At 39.2% G+C, this 17446-nt stretch overlaps 2 protein-coding genes across 7 annotated transcripts in view; both read left to right on the top strand.

Annotated features, from left to right (window-relative positions):
* KLHL5 (kelch like family member 5) overlaps positions 1 to 3835 on the top strand; it is a 57626-nt gene extending 53791 nt beyond the window's left edge. For all 3 annotated transcript variants that reach the window (XM_065634176.1, XM_065634175.1, XM_065634177.1), the window contains 2 exons: positions 116 to 287; positions 2328 to 3835. In XM_065634176.1, the coding sequence (XP_065490248.1) occupies positions 116 to 287; positions 2328 to 2384 (229 nt within the window). In that variant the 3' untranslated portion in view covers positions 2385 to 3835. The remainder of the gene's footprint in view (positions 1 to 115; positions 288 to 2327) is intronic.
* Positions 3836 to 4276: 441 nt separating this feature from the next.
* WDR19 (WD repeat domain 19) overlaps positions 4277 to 17446 on the top strand; it is a 43565-nt gene continuing 30395 nt past the window's right edge. For 3 of the 4 annotated variants that reach the window (XM_065633144.1, XM_065633143.1, XM_065633145.1), the window contains exons 1-12: positions 4277 to 4294; positions 5699 to 5790; positions 5875 to 5940; positions 7137 to 7262; positions 8480 to 8595; positions 9148 to 9263; positions 10524 to 10604; positions 12815 to 12927; positions 14427 to 14600; positions 15761 to 15831; positions 16613 to 16785; positions 16880 to 16994. In XM_065633144.1, the coding sequence (XP_065489216.1) occupies positions 4289 to 4294; positions 5699 to 5790; positions 5875 to 5940; positions 7137 to 7262; positions 8480 to 8595; positions 9148 to 9263; positions 10524 to 10604; positions 12815 to 12927; positions 14427 to 14600; positions 15761 to 15831; positions 16613 to 16785; positions 16880 to 16994 (1249 nt within the window). In that variant the 5' untranslated portion in view covers positions 4277 to 4288. Of the gene's footprint in view, positions 4295 to 5698; positions 5791 to 5874; positions 5941 to 7136; positions 7263 to 7469; positions 7548 to 8479; positions 8596 to 9147; positions 9264 to 10523; positions 10605 to 12814; positions 12928 to 14426; positions 14601 to 15760; positions 15832 to 16612; positions 16786 to 16879; positions 16995 to 17446 lie in introns of those variants that run through there. The other variant, XM_065633146.1, reaches the window with a different exon arrangement.

The raw sequence follows: 17446 nt of genomic DNA, 5'->3' as shown, positions 1-17446 counted from the left end.
AGATTTGGTGTTAATAATACCTGTTTTCTACTACCTTGAGAGGGTCAATTCCAGTATGCTTTTTTCTATTGAATTTTGTCAATAGTTTTACAGCATAACACATATTATCTTTTAGGTATGATCCAAAAACAGATATGTGGACTGCTGTGGCCTCTATGAGCATTAGCAGAGATGCAGTGGGAGTATGTCTTCTTGGTGACAAGTTATATGCTGTTGGAGGATATGATGGTCAAGCATACCTTAATACAGTGGAGTCTTACGATCCCCAGACAAATGAGTGGACACAGGTATAGTTTCTGATCAGACCATACACTACTGTTAATCTCCTTGTTATTTCAAGTGTGCTTCTTTTTACAAGGAGACTTCAAATACTCCTTTAAAAAGTACTTCACTACTCTGTTGTCTCTTTTTTTTTGTCTACCATCTCAAGATGGTTTGTCTTGAACAGTCAGTTGTTAACTTAAAATAAACTGCCCTTTTTTCTTTGGCAATAGTATAGCTATTTTCTTTTACAATTTTAACTACTCTTCATAAAATGTATTGACATATTCCCCAAACTGTCATATAGGGTTCTGTTTACATGACTTCCTATTCTGAAGATGAATTATAAATGTAGATTAGTTTTAGCTCTAATGTGTTTCTCGGCAAGTTTATCAATTTCTTCAAGGTTTTGGTCATCTTTCCATAAATAATCCCTTTCTGATGTGGATGCTATGTATAGTGTGTGCAACTTTCAGGAAGCCCTTTTCCGTTTCTTTTTACCCAGCTCAAAAAAAAAATAATCTTCCAATTCATGATCAGAAACCATTACTGTCAGTTCAAAGCTTGGTTACTTTTGCTTTTTTTATAGTTCCAGGAATGTGCCTCTCTGTGGGTAGAGCACACACAAGGACAGCCTGGGCAGGCTGTCCTGTAGTATCTACTGCAATTTGAGATACGCTAAAGTGTCTACACAAGGCGGGCAGATACAGCATCTATGGGAGACCTTCTGGAGGGCAGTTGCACACAAGAATGAATGTCCAAGGTCATCTAGAATAGCATCAGTATTTAGGCAGCTGAATTCTGACCTCCTGAATTTGCTATCCCAGTAATAGCCCCAAATTGCTAATTCAAAGAGAGCTGAAGTGCTGTCTATCGAGATATTTGTAACACAGATAACAGAGCTGTGCGTTTCCCACTTCATACTGCTGCAAGATCTTAAAAGATAAGTCATCTAGGAGGCTCATCAGAGCTTGAGGCCTTCAGTGGCAGTACTGGTAATGATAACCCACGGCATTACTTGTCCTGCTAAAGGAAAATAAAACGTGTACCAGAGGAGAACAGTGCTTCTTGCCTGTTGCATCTAAATGAGTCCCACATGATGTCTAGGTGGTGACTGTCTGTATGTACCTTTGTATCCTTAGCCATCTGTATTTCGCTGAATCCCATGATCCCAGCATACAGAACAGTTCTGAACCCTTTGTTGGGGGACTTGGAAGTATCTGTGTACCTTCCTTTCCTCTTCTTATGTCAGCAGTCTGCCACCGCTTCATCTGCACATGACACCAAAGAGGGCAGTGGAATTTTCTCAGCTGAAGTTTGTCAGAGCCACAGATGGCTCAGGATAAGTCTGTTGTTCCTGGGGGAAAAAAAAAAAAAAAGGGGAGTTGGCATAAACACCATTTTTTTTCTTCAGGATAATGTCTGTAGCACATAGTGTGATACTCACACACACTCCGATACTAGGAAGTTTAAAAGGGGAAGCTGAATGTTAGAAACTACCTTCCTCTTTGCAAATCCGACAGAATCTTAGCAAAAAGGGTCTTGCCAGAAGTAATTTTTGTTTACAAAAAATAATAAGAGACTGGGAAATTATTTGTATTTCAAGAAGTCTTAACAGGATTTTATCAAATACTGAAGCAAAAACGAGAGGTTGCCCCATCATGTTTGGCATTTTCTGTTTGAGAGAAAAATGCATAATTTTGCCAACTGTTCCTCAATTGTCGGACTGCTCAGCTCAGATGTCCAGTTCATACTATAACAAAGGATTCTTTCTTCTGTAATGCCAAGTAATTGAAATTATCAATAAGTATTGTTTCATATTCTTGGGGTTTGCTATTGCTTTTAAAGTGCTTCACTCTATCATATAAAATACCTTCACCTTTTCTGTGGGTTTTTATCCAAGTTTTGGACCAATTTGCTATTTTTTTATGTCACATTAACAGAGTGTGGGTGATGTTGCCACTGTTGCAGCTGTACAACTATTATTACAAGCATTAACTAAATGTCAGTTATAGGAAAAAAAGTAAAAATACTTAAACCTGACTACATTTTTTTTTTTCTTACAGGTTGCACCATTGTGCTTAGGAAGAGCTGGAGCATGTGTTGTGACTGTAAAACTATAAATTATTTTCTCTATGAAGGTGACATTCTCCATAGACTATTTCTTTTTTCCTCAAGCAAAGTACCGGTGCACCAATAAACAACAAGGTGTGGGATGTCAACCACAGCAAAGTGTTTGGTCTCAAGCTAACATGTACGTGTTCTTATGGACCAATACTAAGCACTTTTAAAAAAATCATCTTTGTTACCCATATGTTACAAGAATTCTATTTGTAAGAAAATCAGCAGCAACCAGCCAGTTGCCAGCAGAAGACTTCTGTTCTTCTGTTTAGGTAGTGCTAAGAAATGAGTTAACTCATTTGTGAACTCATTATAATAAACAAATGTTACAGATCCAGGGTCTTGATCCCCCAAACACGCAGTGACGATGCTTTATGGACATACTTCCACTGATAAAATTGAGTCTGTCTCTGGGTGAAAGAAGTTACAGGATTAGACCCCATATATTTAATTTGCCTATAATAAACTTGTTTTGCTATAGGTATCTGAGCTGTTACAATGCAGGCTGAAAAAAACAATGCAAACCATTGTATATCGCAGGCGTGATGCCAGCCTTGGAAATGAAGATGTGTATTTGGTGAATCTTTTGCACTTTTATCATCATTCCTAGTTTAGCAGACTTTTTATTTAACCAAAGGCTTATTTTAAATATTGTCTTATTATGCTAACAGAAATCTGCTCTTTAATAATTTCTGCTGGAGATTTTTGACATCCAGTGTACTTTTTGGATTGTCAAAGTTTTTTATGTGAAATGCAGAACATCATACCTTTTTCTCTGCTTTGGTTCTTATATTTACTTTGCTATGTTTAAGGAAAAATCTATAAGCATGAATTATTGGAAGAATTCTAAAGTGTGATTAGAATTTAAGCAATTTAAGTTTAATGTTTGCACTTTGGAATTTTTGAAGCATTCCATTACATCTAGACTAATTACATTTTACATGAGGCTTTGCACTAATTTGAAAAGTATGATTTTATAAGATAAAATGAAACAATTGTCTGTCTGTCCAGTAAGGTTGCTTCAAAATGTAAAGGGCCAAATCCTGCAAGATGCTGAACTGCCACCATTTGAGCATGTTCAGCATCTTATAGGAGAGTTACGTGTGCCTCGCAGGATTATGTCAATTAGTTACCTTATTTAACAGTTACATAATTTTTTTCAGAGAGTTTATAATTTGCCTTTCTGGAGCCCTATCCTGTTACACAGAATTGCTTTGAACGGTCTGGAAAGTCTTTTTGTATTTGCTTTTCTGTGCCTCGTTCCTTATGTTTTCAAAACAGTAGGTAATTGTGTGTGTTTGTGGTGGAAAATGGGAAGATGTGAGCTCACTGAATGTTTTACAAAAGTTTGAAGCGTCTGATACCCAAAGTCTTTGTACATTTGTAATTTTAAATGTGTTAATGCTCTCGGTGAACTATTTATTGTTTTAAAATAAATTACTAAGCAGTGAAACTCTGTGATAAAACCTGCACTGTTTGCAAACAAATACAGAATGCAGTTGAACTTGAACGCAGTTGTCGGGTCAGCGCCTTTTTTCTCTCTTCTGTGTACCCGTATCCGCGACTTGACAGGTCTCATTAAGAAATGTGACTTTTGCTGCTCCTCTCGTTGGACTTCTGGTTTTAGAAAACCTCTATTTCCCTTCCAGTACTTTTCCGTATTTCAGCCGCCGCCCCGCTCAGCCCTCCGGCCCGAGTTCCCCAGGACAGGCCCGGCCCCGCCCCCTCGGGCGCGCCTCCCCATTGGATGCGGCCCGTGGCCCCGCCCCGCAGCCGTGATGGCGCCGCCTTCCTCTGTCTCCGCGGTGACAGCGACGCCGTGGGCGGGCGTGGTCAGGCTCGCGGGTCGGCCGCGGAGGGGGGCGGCGCATGCGCAGAGGGCGCGGCGCAGCGGGCGGTGGGCGCGATGAAGGTGAGTCTCTTCGGCCGCCGTACGCGCGGGCGGGGGGAGGGGGCCGCCGGGGAGCCCCAGCCCGCGGTGGCGGCGGGGCCCAGGGCCAGCGGTCGCGCCTGTAGTTCCTGCTCCCCGCTGCACGATCTGGGCCGGGGCGTCGAGCGGGCCCCGCTGCGGGCGGGCAGTGCTTGCGGCCTGGGGAGGGGCGCGGGGCGCGTCGGGAACCGCTCGCGCCTGCCGGCCTCGAGCGGGCGGGGTCCCGCCGCCGCGCGCGGGGCTGCCTGAGGGGAGCGGGGCCGCCCCCCCGAGCCCCGGCCGGGCTGGGCCTTCCCGCGGCAGTTGCCTGCGCCGCCCGGAGCCGTTACCGCGGGCCGGCGGGTGTCCTGCGCGGCCGTGCGGCGGTGCCGGCCCCGGCAGCAGCGGGGGCGAGACCGGCGCCGCGGCTGAGCGAGTGGGCCCGGAGGAGCTTCCTGCCCAAACCACCTCGAGGGGGTCAGTCGATCGCTGCTGTACAGTGCGCTGGAGCTTGTCTGCGCTCCCAAAGCGGTTTTCTTCGTCGTTGGTTTATCACAAATTAAATTTTTTTTCAAAACCAGCGTGATTGTCAGATGTTCTTCGTGCTTGCGTTATGTGGTGCTCATATTTTTACCCGTCTTGTGAGTAAAGTGCAAATTGAATTTGAAGAACGCCTCAGTTTACGTTCACCCAACAGAAGGGATGGGGGACCCTTGGGTAAGCGTTTGGTGCACACCAGGTGTTGGTGTTTATCTGGTGAGGTGGGGGGAAAAAGCTGTGATGGCAAACTGTGGAACCAAGCTGTGGGCTTTGTCTTCGACCCGAATTCTAGAAAAACCTGCAGGTAGTGTGCAAGGAAAAAGAAGCTTAGAAACTCTCTGAGTTGGAAGTCAGAATCTGGTTTTATGGTTGAGCAGCTTTGAGGTCTTCGCTTTTAAGACCCAGCAATTCAGACATGACAAAGTAGTTACATACATTTAAAAGTGTAGATGTCGAGCCTTCTGTGTTGTACACACTAAGAATGCTTTCTCATCCCAGACTTTTCCATGAAATTTAGAGAACTAAATATTCTGGACTTTGGACATGAAGGGGAGAGTATCCCATGCAATTTTTTAATTCCAGTAACTCTGTAAGAGAAAAATAACACTTTTGATAGAGTCACAATAGTTTCAGTGCAGACACCTAGCACCAGAAACAACTTCTTTTCCAGCACAAACCAAAATAATTTTCTGTGGAATTTTGGTACTTTGGTGCATTAGAATCACCCAGAAGCTATGTTTGAGGGTTGTAATTTTTTTTTTTTCCTCTCCACAGTACTCGTGTTTGCTAACATGTTGGGAAGTTTTTTATTATTATAGGCTCATGATTTTAAGATGCGTAATTTCTCACTTTTTTTTTGTTTCCCAGCAAGTATTCAGTCTATTAGAAAAAGCTTGGTCTGGTTCCCCTGTGCAGTTTGCTTGGCAGAAAACTTTGGGAAATTTCCTTGCTGTAACAGGGTAAGATTATAAATATTTATTGCATTTGTCCATAGAAATCACTGATGAAGAAAGGCAATTATTCTATATACTAATCTTTTTTAGAGGTGATCATGCTGTGAAAATTTTTGATCGTCATGGTCAGAAGAGAAATGAAATCAGCTTACCAGGGTAGGTACTCAGATGGGTTTAAATTATTTTCTTTGTTGTTTTTGTTTTAAATGCTTCTTTTCTGGTGAGGTGCTTATACAATGTGAGAACTTTTTAGGAAGAGATATTACCTCTGGTGAACATACCCGGAAAAGAAGACCCAACTGATGAGTATGTATGAAATCTGAGACAGTAAAAGCTGAACTCATCGTAAGCTATTGAGGATAGTCAGAAAAATGTATTCTCCTACCCAAAGCACTCCTTATTAATAATAAACTCAATCTGCTACATTAAAATGTTAGAAAAAGATCTGTTAAATTAAGAAAAAACATAACAAGGTTGCATACAATATATTTGTGTCACACTGATCGCGACCGCGTTCTTGCTACAGTTAGTTTTCTAGTAATTTGTAATCATAGCCTTACTGAGGAAAGATCCTTTTAGTTTAGTGCCTCTGCTTGTGTCACTGGCATAATGTATACATTGGCATTTTTACTTTAGATGGAGAGCGTACTTCTGAAGTGAATCTTACTCTTTTTTGTGCTTATCACACTTCTGTTCACCTCAGACAGTGGTGTCAGAGTGTATGAACTGGATTCCTTTCAGGTGAAATTTACTAAGTGGTGGATTTTGGCATGTGCAGTCTAGCTCCTGAAAGGCAGTCAGTCCAGAGGAACCTCCCTAGGTGCAAACACAGTGGTGAACTCTGAGAAGAGCTTGTGTTGGACTGGGGATCCTCTACTCTTCTGGGGATTCGTGAGGGTGGTGTGAAGGGGAGTCTGCCTCATTGATGGACATGGAAAGCATTACCTTGTTGATGGACAGATGTGACCCTTTCCTGCAGGGAAACATGTAATGTCTAAACCAGTTTTAAAACAACGTCGTGTTCTTATGGCAAGGCAAAGAAGAGGAAAAATCTTGTGTAATAACCGCATGTCCTAAAGGCTTGTCGAAATAATTAGCATCTACTTATCATAGTTTGAACAGTACTGACTTTTTGATGCCCACCAGTGAGTTGTCTTATTCAGGTTAGGTAGTTCTTTTGAATTCTTATTTCCAGCCTTTTACTGTGATCGAAGAATAAATTATCTCTAATTATTACTATTAGGATAAAATTCAATTTTTGTGATACACATTTTAAGCAGAAACAAGCATGCTTATATGAAGGTTTTCCCATTTTAACATTGTTAATGAAAATCTATGTCTTTTTTCTTCAGTAACTGTGTTGCTATGGACTGGGATAAGGATGGAGATACTTTAGCAATAATCACAGACAAATCTAGTACAATTTTTCTGTGGGATGCAAACACAAACAAAACAAGCCAAGTAGACAGTGGCATGAGGTAAGAAAGTTTTTTTTTAAGTATGTATTTGAAGACGTGGACCACTGTGAGCTGCTGCTCTTTATGCTATCTCTTAAATCAACTTAGAACCTGATGTGAGGTAGAACGATGAGGTATGTTTTTTAATTTGGTTAAATTGCCATCAGGACATCACATTCATGCGTTGTAATCTTTGTTTTCTCTCTGTGTGTAGAGGATATGTTGTATTTATCCTGTACAAGCCAATAGTCTTCCAGCTGCTTGAGAAGCCTCTTACTTCATCTGTTATTCCAGAAATTGGAACAGGTACTAACATGTGAACCACAGGCCCATTCATGTGGTGTAAAATCATTTGGGTCTTCTAACTTTGAGGCTTCCAGTGTAGTGAAGAAAGATGAACTTGCAGCTGGTGTACCTGAGTCACCCTCTGAAAGGAACTTTACTGTTTGTCTATTAAGTGTACAGAGAGACTTGTAGACAACTAAGTTAAATATGCACATCTGGAAAACATCTGTCCCATTTCTTTCCACAAGGACTTCTCAACTTTGGAATTTCTTTTTTATATTCTTAAAAAGCTTTTTTAAAAGGCTTGTTGATGTGGAGGATATATTGCAAAAATCATCTTTTTATTTGAGTCCTCGTAGCACATATATTGTTAAACTAATATGCTACAGTTTATTGTTAAATTATTTTTGTATGATTTTCTGGTTTTGAAGTGTTTTGTTGTGGGTGGGGGTTTGGGGGTTGGTAGAAGTTTTCTTTCTTTTTTAATTGTCAACAGTACCAATGTCCCCAGAGAGCTTCTCTCCAATGTTTCCACTTTGTGGTAGCAACAACAATGGGTGAACTTTTTGGGTATCTGCATAAGCCACGGTTTTTCCAAAGTATTTCACACAAGTCAAAGGGAGCTTAAACGTAGGGGAAGTGATTTTAGTGGTGCTAGGATTATTTTATTTTAGATTTTTAAGGGCACTAAAATGCTCTTCACAAAGCAGAGTGTCTTAGGATGGGAGGAGATATCTAAGGCCTGGGTGCAAATCCCTACCTTTCTGGATTTGGCCACAGACTTAAAACTCTCCTGAGACCTACATAACAACCAGGCACTGGATTAACAAATAAGCTTGGTTTGAATCTATTCCACTAAACTCCTGCACTCTACATAAACATTCTGTCTATAGAGAAGAGAGGGGAAATGAACCCATATCTACTATACAAAGTAACATTTTTCTTTATTTTAGGGATGCGATGTCTTTCTTATTATGGTCTCGAGTTGGAACTTTACTTGCTGTTGGAACAACAAAGGGAAACTTACTTATATATAATCGTCAGACTTCTCGCAAGATTCCTGTTCTTGGTATGCATTGTTTTGAAACTAACCTTGCCCATCTGAAAGTGAAATTTTGCTAATATACTTAGATCCCTTTTTAGTTCTGTATATGAATATAGAAGTTAAAAATGTGCTCATACGCAGCTTGGACCTTCTGTTTTGTTGTACTTACCAGAGTAAGCTAAAAATATATATACATGTACCCGATACTGCCTTATGGGCAACTTGGGTTATCTTTCTTGCTTTACAGTTTGCAAAGGATTCATGTGGTTGTTCTTGCTGCTAAATTACTTTTTCTTACCTGCTTAGAGTACCTCTGGGCAGAAAGGTTAGGAAATAGTACAGTCCCCAGAAATCCGATGCAAAGAAATGGAAGAACAGAGGCTGTAGAAGTTCCTATAAGGTCAAAAGACTTCCATCCGGGAGTAGAAGATTTAAGAAAAAAAATTGACTCTTGAATTTGTAATTGCTCTGATAAGTTGTTTCACATGCTGGCAGTCCGTGAGTAGCCAAATACAGCATCCCAGATTTTTTTGTGGTTGTGTTCTTTCACGTTGTGTAAGTTTCTTTCTTTTTCAGGTAAGCACACTAAGCGGATTACATGTGGTTGTTGGAGTACTGAAAACCTTCTGGCTCTAGGTGGCGAAGACAAAATGATTACTATAAGCAATCAGGAAGGGGATACTATAAGACAGGTAGTGTTTATAACCCCCATTTGATTTTAATGTATATATTGATTCTTCTGGTTCCCAAGAAAGCTGGGACCCATGGGAGCTTATGCCGTTTCAGTGTCACTGTTTTCAAGGACAAAGAGCCTTTGGGAAACTTCATGTAGGATGAGGGCATATCTAAACATCTGAGCCTCTGTGTTATGCAACGTGATTTATGATATTAGAGTCTCCGCATTTCTATTGTGGTCCTGCCCGAACATGCTTCTCTCATCTGTGATCCTGATTTGTACGTGTTACAAGAGGATCCTGTGAGTGCAATCGTAGGTTCATTTCCTCAGTAGCAGTACAGGGCAGCTGTCACATGACTCTGTGAGGTCTTTAGGAAGTACTTTTAGTGTTGTTTTTGCTTTAGATTGGTTAAACGAAGTTCTTGTCTCTGACATGCAAGGGTGACTCCGAGGCTGGACCTCCATTGCATTGTCAAGAGGATGATTCCAGTGCTTCCTCCAAGTACACTCAGATTCTCTAATCAAGCATTCTGTTTGTTTACATACATCATAGTCCTTTCAAGCAATAACAGTTGCTGCATAATCTGCAAATGAATATAATTAACTTTTTAAACTTTAATGAACAGTGTTTCACTCATGATTTTCAAAGAACAAATCTTGCACAGTTCATTTAATGTGATTCCATCTATATGTCTGAAGAGCACCATTGGAGAAGAATACCGTAATAAATTCATTAGAGTATGTCTGTGCTTTAAACTAGCTGGCTTAGGTAGTACAAGCAGTGTAACTGAGACAGCAGAGACCTGAGCAAGGCTTGCTTATGAGATTTTGTAACCTCATATTGACTACAAAAGCAACTAGATTGCTGTCACTACCTAAACCAGATCAGGTATGTCCACATTGAAATGTGTTGTAAATATTTAACTTATATGCCTTATTCTTGATTTTCCTTCCTTGAATTTGCATTAAAGTGACCTTGCTTGTACTGCTTCAGTTAGTACTGTCTGTATAATATCATCTTGCAAGTCTTCTTCCTCATCTGGATCTTTCCTTCTCTATTTGTAACTGTTTCCTAGATATTTTTTAAGTATATTCCATGATAACGTCATAATGATCCAAGCTGTGGTCACGTTTTCTCCAACGTTTTTCTTAGTTTTGGTACTTAGTTTTGTGGTAACAACTCTGTCCTTAACACGAAAATGTACAGGGCAGGAATAATGCAATCATCAATACTACATTAACTGTTGATTTCTCAATGTGAACTGCTTTCTTGCAGACCTCAGTGAGCTCAGATCCCAGTGATATGCAGTTTTCTGTTATGAAGACCGATGAAAGAATATCAACCAGGGAGAGCACAGTAAGAATTCAATACAAAATACTGCAAAACATGTTAAGCTGGTGTTTCAGGGTTTCTGCTGGCAGCCAGGTGTGAGCCAGGAAGCAATTTGTTCCTCCTTGATTTAAAATTTGGTGTTGAAAATTTATTTAAAGCCATACCCCTTTGTTCATCAAGGACATGTTCGTGAAAAGTGCAGTGGTTAGCAATATGACAGATAAGAGCAGTTTTGCAGTGGTAGCTGACATAATAGGTGGAGGTGTGTGCAGGGACTTAAATACATACAATATGAATGTAGAACAGTATATGCAATATGGCAGATGGAAACAGAGCAGGATTGTAAAAATTGCAGAGAAGGCGCCTTTCAGAGGGCAGATTTTCAGCTGTCAGTTTGGGGAGCAGATCACTGCTCTCTAGTTTTTCATCTTAGCAAACCTCAGCATCCATGAAACTAAAAGCCCCGGTGTCAGTCTGGTGTGAGTGGTATCCCGTCTCTGCCTAAGTGGCTACAGTTTCACTGTCTTCATTGTCTTTCTAGACTAAATCCAAGTCTATCAGATCAGTCAATGGTGAAATGCAGAAAAATGGACTAATGATAACTATTAGCAGAGCATATTATTAAATGATCAGCAAAGAAATACCAAGACAAGACATATAAAATCAACGGATAGAAAGGTGGTACTGTGTTAGAATTTGTCCAGATCTATACATTTACACAACATAATTAAATTCTCACAGTCAGATTTAATCTATGGGGTATAGGTGTCAAGAAAGAATTTTTCCCCATGTTTATTTTGACAAGACCTGTAGGAGTTTTTGCCTCTCTGCATGGAGTGACATGTTTTCTGCTTCCTAGGAAAATTTAATTAACAGCCATTTTAAAAATGCAGGACCTGAGGACTTCAGCCTTGATTTCTTCTGCTGCTTCCTGGGGCATGCAACAGCCTAGGCTTTGCAGGTTTTTTATTGCAGCTCTCAAGTTTGCTGTAAAATGTTAGGGAGCATTCTGTAATTCTGTAGTTCTTGGTGTTTGTGCTTGGGTGGTCTGTCAGGAGCTCTAAACCACATAGCATTTATTTCCTAGGTGTTTGTTGTTGGGGGGAGGGCTTTCCAGTTTCTTAGTTATGGCATCAGAAAAAAAAACCCTGCAAGCTGGATGAAAATAAGTAGTACTGGAGTTAACATCTTGCACTGTAACATAAAATAATTCCTGTAATTTCTTAGAAGAGTTTAAGAAATAGCATTTCTTAAATACTTCCTAATTAAGTTGTAATGGACTTTTAAGAAAACTGTTTTAAAAGGCAGAAAACATACTTTTTGTATTGAGGTGAATTTAGGAAATATAGGTCAGAATTTGAGTGTGTAATTCTGGATTAATGGATTTTTGGGTCAACATATGCCTTTTTTTCTCAGTTTGAAAATACCAGCTTCATATTTCATTCTTCCAACTCTTACTTTAGGAATAAACCATTGTCTCCTTTTTAGATAAGGAGAGCTGGAACAGAAGGTAATGTAAACTTGTAAATAGCCTTTCAAATTATCTTTGTCCAAGGATAAGGTGAAAGAAGCTGCTCCTCCTGGCTTTTCTAAAATGAGTGTTTTACTCATGCCTGACAATAGCCTACACTCTAGTAAAAAAAATAATATATTAAAAACAAACAAAACACGCACAAGCAAAACAAAAACAACAACAACAACAAAAGTTCAACCTTTCGTCCACTATGAAGTCCTACATATCTATGGCAGTCATCAAATAAAATGCACTCACCTAGATTGATACCAAATATTGCATGTTTAATACACACTTAACAGGCTGTTTCTTTTGGAACTGTCTTTCTATTTTGAAGTCTCAGCAAGTTACTTGATAGCAGTGTTGTGATAGTCTTCTCTTCAGCCTCCCAGCCTCCCTCTTTTGTGCATCAAAAGAGACGTCGTAACTCAAGTGAGAGTAGTCCAACAAGATAACTCTGTGTGACCTGCTGCCTTCTCTGAGGAAACAGGGCTGACGTAATGCTTCTGCAGGGAAAAGTCTTGGATTTGAGATGTGTGCTTTGCTGGGCTTACATTTAGATCTATGAACCACTAGCTCACAAGGAGAATATCCTGAAAATCTCTTCCACTGTTGATAACAATTCAGATCCATGGGTTTCTTAAGGATTATTGAATGTAGGACCTTATTTTAAAGTGATGCCATTCTTATTGAGTCAATTTTTGTTTTCATTCGTTGTCAGGTAAGCGTAGTCGTTGGCAAGAAGACTCTCTTTCTTTTTAATTTGAATGATCCTGATAATCCGATTGATTTGAAATTTCAGCAGCCTTACGGCAGTATTGTAACCTACAGATGGTGAGTAGAACTTTCTTAATGAAACATTCTAGTATTAACAAGCTGAAGATTTTCTCAGTAGTTGTGATGAATGCTGGAAATGAAATCATATATCCCTTGCTTACACTGGATTTTTCTTGGATGTATTGTAGCTTTTTTAATAATTCTTTTCCAAACACAAAGAAGTCTACATTTTGTAAGTATTGTCAAATGCCTCTGTTGCTATGGTCATCTTTAAAACACTAATAACTGTTGCTGTCCTGAAAGCAGATTAAACTGAGGATTTTATAGGTGGTTTTCTGTTTGGATGAGTAACTGATGAAAGAGCTAATGCTTGAGTTGTATCCCTCAGACAGTTTGTTGGTTTACAAAGTTGTGTGAAGTTCTTGTAGCCTCCCAGCTGTGTAATCCAATTGGTAATGTTCCTGTGAAGAAATCCCAAACTAGAAGTTTCAACTCTGTACCCAAATAGTAGCTGTACTGTTTCTCTATCTTTGAGTCAAGACACCCTGTCTTTTAACGCCTGTTCAGCCAATGTGGAATTGACATTTATCCCTTTGCACTACAACTGTGAAATAAGACTTGTAGCTATGTGCTTCTTAATTTATGGCCAAAAGTCTAACAAGGCACACCTGGGCTGTTTCCCTTGCAATGATTTTTTTGCAGCTAAGCTGATGAGATACTGTTCAGCCTGGAGAAGAGAAGGCTCTGGGGAAACCTTATTGCAGCCTTTCAGTACTTAAAAGGGGCCTATAGGAAAGGTGGAGACAGACTTTTTAGCAGGGCCTGTTGCAATAGGACAAGGGGTGATGGTTTTAAACTAAAAGAGAGGAGATTCAGGCTAGACATGAGGAAGAAATTTTTTATGCTGAGGGTGGTGAAACACTGGCCCAGGTTGCCCAGAGAGGTGGTGGATGCCCCATCCCTGGAGACATTCAAGGCCAGGCTGGACGGGGCTCTGAGCAACTGATCTGGTCGAAGATGTCCCTGCTCATTGCAGGGTGGTTGGACTAGATGACCTTGGAAGTTCCCTTCCAGCCCAGACTATTCTATGATTCTATGGTATTGTTTGAATTCATCCTTACACATGGTAACTGTTTCTGCCTTAACGTCTTTATTTCTCCTTGACACTATGAAATGTAAACAAACTGTCTATTCTCAAATACAGATTGTAGTTTTGGTACTTCCACCGCATTTACAGTAGTATACCCTAAGGGTGCAGTGACTGCCATTACTATTTTTAGCATAGCTTTGATGGGACAAGTCAGCCAGGACCTTGAAATGGAAGTTTCCATCTTCTGGCCTGCTTATTCCAATGAAGATACCAGAGGTCTGTCTCTTGGCATCACTGCCATGCATGCTTCTTGCTGAAAGTAAAGTGGCATTATAGAAATTCCTATAATTTGGTTATTTTTCTTATTAGAGGGAGGCATTGACAGTTACCCCAGTAGTCTGAAAAAAAATGCATTTTGCGTATTGCATAAATAGATCTTTTCTTTTTTCTTCCTTTTTTTTAACAGGTATGGTGATGGCTACATTATGATTGGTTTCTCACGAGGGTGTTTTGTAGTCATTTCAACACACATTCGTGAGATAGGTCAAGAAATCTTTCAAGCTCATAATCATAAGGATAATCTAACCAGCATTGCTATATCCCAGTCATTAAATAAAGCTGCATCATGTGGAGACAATTGGTAAGTGGTAGTTTTATACATAAAAAATGGAATTAATCTCACATGACTTTAAAGCTGGGCTCCCTAAGGTGTCAAGGCTCCCTGAGAAGTAAGTGCAGAGAAGGTTAGATAAATTGCTCTGTGGAACTGCCTCTGTGCCTAAAGTTAGGAGAAGCTAATTTTAAACAAAATCTCCGTGATGGTGATTAACTTCATTGTAATTAATTGTAAACAAAAAAGTACTTAAACTTTAGCATAGGTTCTTCGTTTTGATTCTTTTTCTACTATGTTACTTGGCTAAAAAAATGTCCAAATTTCTTTACTATGATTTATTGATTGGACATAAACATCTGCTTAGCAATAGCAGAACAATTCACTTGAAACTCTACTGATTATGCTGATATCCTGATATCCTCTTCTCTGCAATCCAGACAAAAGTATAAATGTGTAAGCAAGTAAGGAAAAAAATAGTTAAGAGACTGGAGGTTTTCCAAATATGTTGTGCATATGACAGAATATCTCCTTTAGCTCCTCATCTACTACTCTCTGATTCTATGATATCTGAATTCTTCAGCAAAAAAAGAGCTGAGTGATGGTAGGAGTCAGACTCTGGTCTGTCCTCAGTTCTGTGTATGACCTTAACAGACTGCTGATTTATGACACTTGCACATCAAGAGTGGTATAACTGAGCAAAACATGGTGCAACTTGAAGCACTTCAGCTATTCTACAATAAATATTATTTCTTTAAGGGGTTCTGTAGCATATATTGAGTAACGCGACAGCATAAGTAAACTGTCACTCTGTCCCTTTTTATGTGAACCTGGATTCAAAACTAGTTTTTTTGCATCTATGTTTCAAACAGTGTCCATCACGAATGTGTATTTAACCCAACCTGTATTGTAACAGGTCAAAAAGGAATAATAGTGTGTGTTTCCCACCCCTCAGTTCTTTTGAATTGGATAAGTCGTGCCTTTTCCTCAAATTTTAGTTCTTTGAGCAAATGTTTTTATACAGTGATAGTGATAAACTATTTAGAGTCATGGGTAACAATGAGTGCGTGTTCCTCTTTAGCAAATGGAAGGCATTTTTGTGTTTGTATTCTATTTTGTGCTCCATTAGGCTGTCTTGTTTATGATGACTGAGGTTCATATTAGCGAGAATGACTTTATTTTTGTTTTAGCATTAAAATCCATGATCTGTCAGACCTGAGAGAAATGTATGCCATAATAAACTTGGATGATGAAAACAAAGGTATGTTAACAGCCTCCATGAGGATAGAAATTTTTACAAATTAAGTAAACCAGAATTTTGATGGTGTTTCTGTTTACATGAGTGAAAGTGCTGTTGTTGGAAAAACTACGTAAATATAGAATTTATCATAAGTTCCTTCTTTCCCAACTTGTATTTTTTAGGAGACCCATAGCAAAATGGGAACATATTTTATTTGATTTTATCTGTTTAAAGTACGGAGAAGTACAGACCTCAGAATATTTGATCAGTTATTGTTTTGTTTTTTTGAATCTGTAATACAATATATTCAGATTACTAAAATAATATACTCAGCCGGTTTCTGCTTCTTTCCATGTTGGTGGTTTTTTTTTTGTGGGCAAGGGGTTTTTTTGTGCTTTTCAGCATCTCTTCTACTAACATATGATACTTAATCAGTTTTCATCCTGATATACAGGATTCGTGCCTATGGCGTCCAGACCATTGTTACAAGACTATGTTCTTGGGTAATGAGTTACCACCATTATCTCCTCTTGTGGTGTCTGTAAATACTTAAGTTATTGTCAAGTCTTTGCTCTTAGGAAAATGCTAAATTAGTAGATTACGGTTTCGGTTTGAGTGATTCCAGTTAATCTTGGAATTATATTAATTGGTTATTTTTGAGTACATTAGTGTATATAATGCTAGGTATGAATTCTGATCATTTTCACATCGTAAAGCAAAATAATTGTTTCTTGGTTTCAGTAATTAAAGAAATGTCTTTTTTCCCCGCCCCCCCCCAAAAAAAAACTTGTGAATGTTTTAGGTGTAGATCAGCTGGCTTGGACAGATGATGGACAGTTGTTGGCAGTATCTACACGAAGAGGATCCCTCCATGTTTTCTTGACAAAACTTCCAATTCTGGGAGATACTTGTGGTACACGGATTGCCTACCTCACTTCTCTTCTTGAAGTTACTGTAGCCAATCACGTGGAAAGCGTATGATAACCTCTTCCATTTAACCTTCATTTATATATAGGTAAAGTAAGTATTAATAGTGGATGAAAATTGTGGGGTTTTTGTTTTCTTACAGGAGCTACCAGTCACGGTCTCTGTTGAGGTAGAGCCCAGTTTTGTTGCTATTGGTGTTTATCACTTGGCTGTAGGAATGAACAATCGGGCTTGGTTTTATGCACTTGGAGAGAACAGTAAGCATAAATTTACTTCTCTTAAAACTACTGCATCATTCTGTCTTATTTTATGACTTCGGTATTGTGTTCAGTAGTTCTGGACATTCCACATTGTACAATAACTTGAATTGCTGTATGGTCCCATTAGGACCAAATAATGATCTCCACAGACTGAAGCACTTATGAAAAGGCATTGTAAATAAAAGAAATAAAACTTCAGGTTCAAAGTATTGGTAATGAGATGTAGAATGTTTCTTTTTTTTTTTTTTCTTTTTCTGAGATCATGCTGTTAACCAGTGAAGGACTTTTAGGCTTTCGAGGCAATATTTTGCCACTTCTTTAAATACTAAGTTGGGCAAAGTACCCAGGGTCTATATGATCAGAGGGTTTAAATTTTCAGTTTGGTAGATGTTCATGTTTTTTGTGTGAGATAAGGTAAAACTGGTTATACTATGTCCAAATTTTTAGAC

The sequence above is a fragment of the Caloenas nicobarica genome, chromosome 4 (genome assembly GCF_036013445.1).
Source record: "Caloenas nicobarica isolate bCalNic1 chromosome 4, bCalNic1.hap1, whole genome shotgun sequence".
NCBI lineage: Eukaryota > Metazoa > Chordata > Aves > Columbiformes > Columbidae > Caloenas > Caloenas nicobarica.
This window is presented reverse-complemented; position numbering and strand designations above follow the sequence as displayed.